This window comes from Cyprinodon variegatus, unplaced genomic scaffold (genome assembly GCF_000732505.1).
Source record: "Cyprinodon variegatus isolate N-32 unplaced genomic scaffold, C_variegatus-1.0 Scaffold606, whole genome shotgun sequence".
NCBI lineage: Eukaryota > Metazoa > Chordata > Actinopteri > Cyprinodontiformes > Cyprinodontidae > Cyprinodon > Cyprinodon variegatus.
Genome location: NW_015151059.1, coordinates 517,504 through 519,663, shown reverse-complemented (window position 1 = coordinate 519,663; position 2,160 = coordinate 517,504). Strand labels below are relative to the sequence as shown.

The following is a 2,160-nucleotide window of genomic DNA, read 5'->3' as shown; positions in this document are numbered from 1 at the left end:
GGAGCGAGTCAGGAAATATTTTCCTTTACCAGCATCACGTCGTGACCTGGCCACTATCCTGCAAGAAGAATGGCTTAAAATCCCTCTGACCACTGTGCAGGACTTTTATATGTCATTCCCAAGACGAATTGACGCTGTATTGGCCGCAAAAGGAGACCCTACACCATACTAATAAATTATTGGGGTCTAAAACCAGGTGTTTCAGTTTCATTGTCCAACCCCTGTATATTTACTGTCTGAACATGAAAACACTTCAGTACAACTCATGTCAAAATGCTACAATCCTACCAAATCTGCCCAGAGTTGTTTCTCCATAAACAGCTCTGACCCACAGTGATGTCAGATCCAGTGAGGGTCATGTGACCCATCATCACATAGTGGTACTAACATGTTTGCAGATGGATTCATAACCACGTAGAATACTCCTCTGTTTACATTTAGAAGACAAACTAGGATCAGTGACACACACACACATATGCTAAGATTACCTGAAATAATGACATTTATTCTGGTTGATTTTGAATTCTTACCTTTAATGCTTATTAGGTTGTTGGCTGAAACATTGAACATCTGAACACTGAACTTTTACTCCGGTGAACTACAATCTAATCCAGTGGCCTCCAACCCTGGTCCTCAAGATCTACTGTCCTACAGATTTTAGATGCATCCCTGCTTCAACACAGCTGAATCAAATTAATGGCTTGAAAAGGTAATTATTCATTTGATTCAGCTGTCTTGAAGCAGGGATGCATCTAAAATCTGTAGGACAGTAGATCTTGAGGACCAGGGTTGGAGACCACTGAATCTAATCTATTGTGATTACTGATCCGTTCATGGTTGAATGAAATCTGGCCAATAACTGTTGGGGAGGATGGAACAATGCTGATGTCCATCTGTCCCCTGTTAGTCCAGTTCTCACATTCATCTAACCTGACAGGGTCGGCAGGCCCATGAGATTTCTGGACTCATCTTTAAGCAGAGCAACTTGTGAAAAAGCTCTTTCTTTGATATAGGGAGGGGGAGGAGTTTAATTGCACCAAGCAATGAATCCCTAAAGCAGTTGTTTCCTCTAGCATCTTTAAAAAATTCCTCTTCCAACCAGAACGCATCAATCATCAGGTTTATCACACCAGATCCACCTGCTGCTAAAACTAGCATCATCTGTGGCTCCACAGCACTAGTTCTGGCAGATGACATCAGCTAATCAGTTATGGAGAAAGGTCAGGGAGGCTTTGCTATGAACCAGTAATGATGATGATTGGTGGACATGTGTTTTAATTGGTCAACTGAAAAACCGCTAATCTGACTCCAGACCACCCCAGAATATATTCACCTGGCCAAAGCTATTTTTACCTGCAGAATCAAAATGAAAACCACCTAATCTGGCAACACTGAGCGGAGATACCAAAGGAACTCAGGGGAACATATTCAAATGTACTTGTGTGACAGAGAAAAGTAGTAAAATGTTAGCCTAAGTAACGCGCCCTGGAGGGCTTTATATAAGAACACGGCTAAACACACAAAGACACCACAACAAAACAAACTAAAGCATTTAAGAGGTTTTAGAGAGGTAGTCTGTGCAGCACAGGAATTCTGTGCTAACGATAAGATCCCAGGGTATTTTCTAAAAAGCCTTTCCTGGAGCTGATCCCTGATTATCTGTCTACCTGCCACTTCTTTTCCCTTTCTAGGCAGAGCAGCAGCAGTATTATGAAGTCTCCCGGAACCCAGGAGAGGCTACGCTGTTGTCCAAACCAGCAAAGGAGCCCTACTTGGTGGAACAGATTTACTCACCATGCCCCTTCACCCTCACATCGAAGGCTCACACAAAGGATGGCTCCCTCTACACCGACCTGAAGCCTAGTCGGTCGTCACACAGCAAGAGCAGCCATCCAGCCCGGATCATCCAGGAATATAGATGTCATCCTGGAGAAAAGAGGAAACCAATTTTCAACCCACAGGTACTCAGTTCTCTCTAGGTTAATTCTATTCTTTTCAGTTTATTTCTATAGCTCCAGTTTACATCATTAGACTTAGACTTAGACTTCTTTATTTGTCATTTTGTATGCACAGGGTGCATACAGAACGAAATTGCGTTACATACAGCTTATGAACGTTGCATTGATATTTCAAATGGCACGAGTTATACAAAAAGTGCAG

General features: G+C 42.5%; 1 protein-coding gene across 2 annotated transcripts in view; it reads left to right on the top strand.

Moving 5' to 3' along the window:
- kiaa1024 (KIAA1024 ortholog) overlaps positions 1-2,160 on the top strand; it is a 22,833-nt gene that overhangs the window by 10,094 nt on the left and 10,579 nt on the right. For both annotated transcript variants that reach the window (XM_015392775.1, XM_015392774.1), the window contains exon 3: positions 1,692-1,961. In XM_015392775.1, coding sequence (XP_015248261.1) covers positions 1,692-1,961 — 270 coding nt within the window. The remainder of the gene's footprint in view (positions 1-1,691; positions 1,962-2,160) is intronic.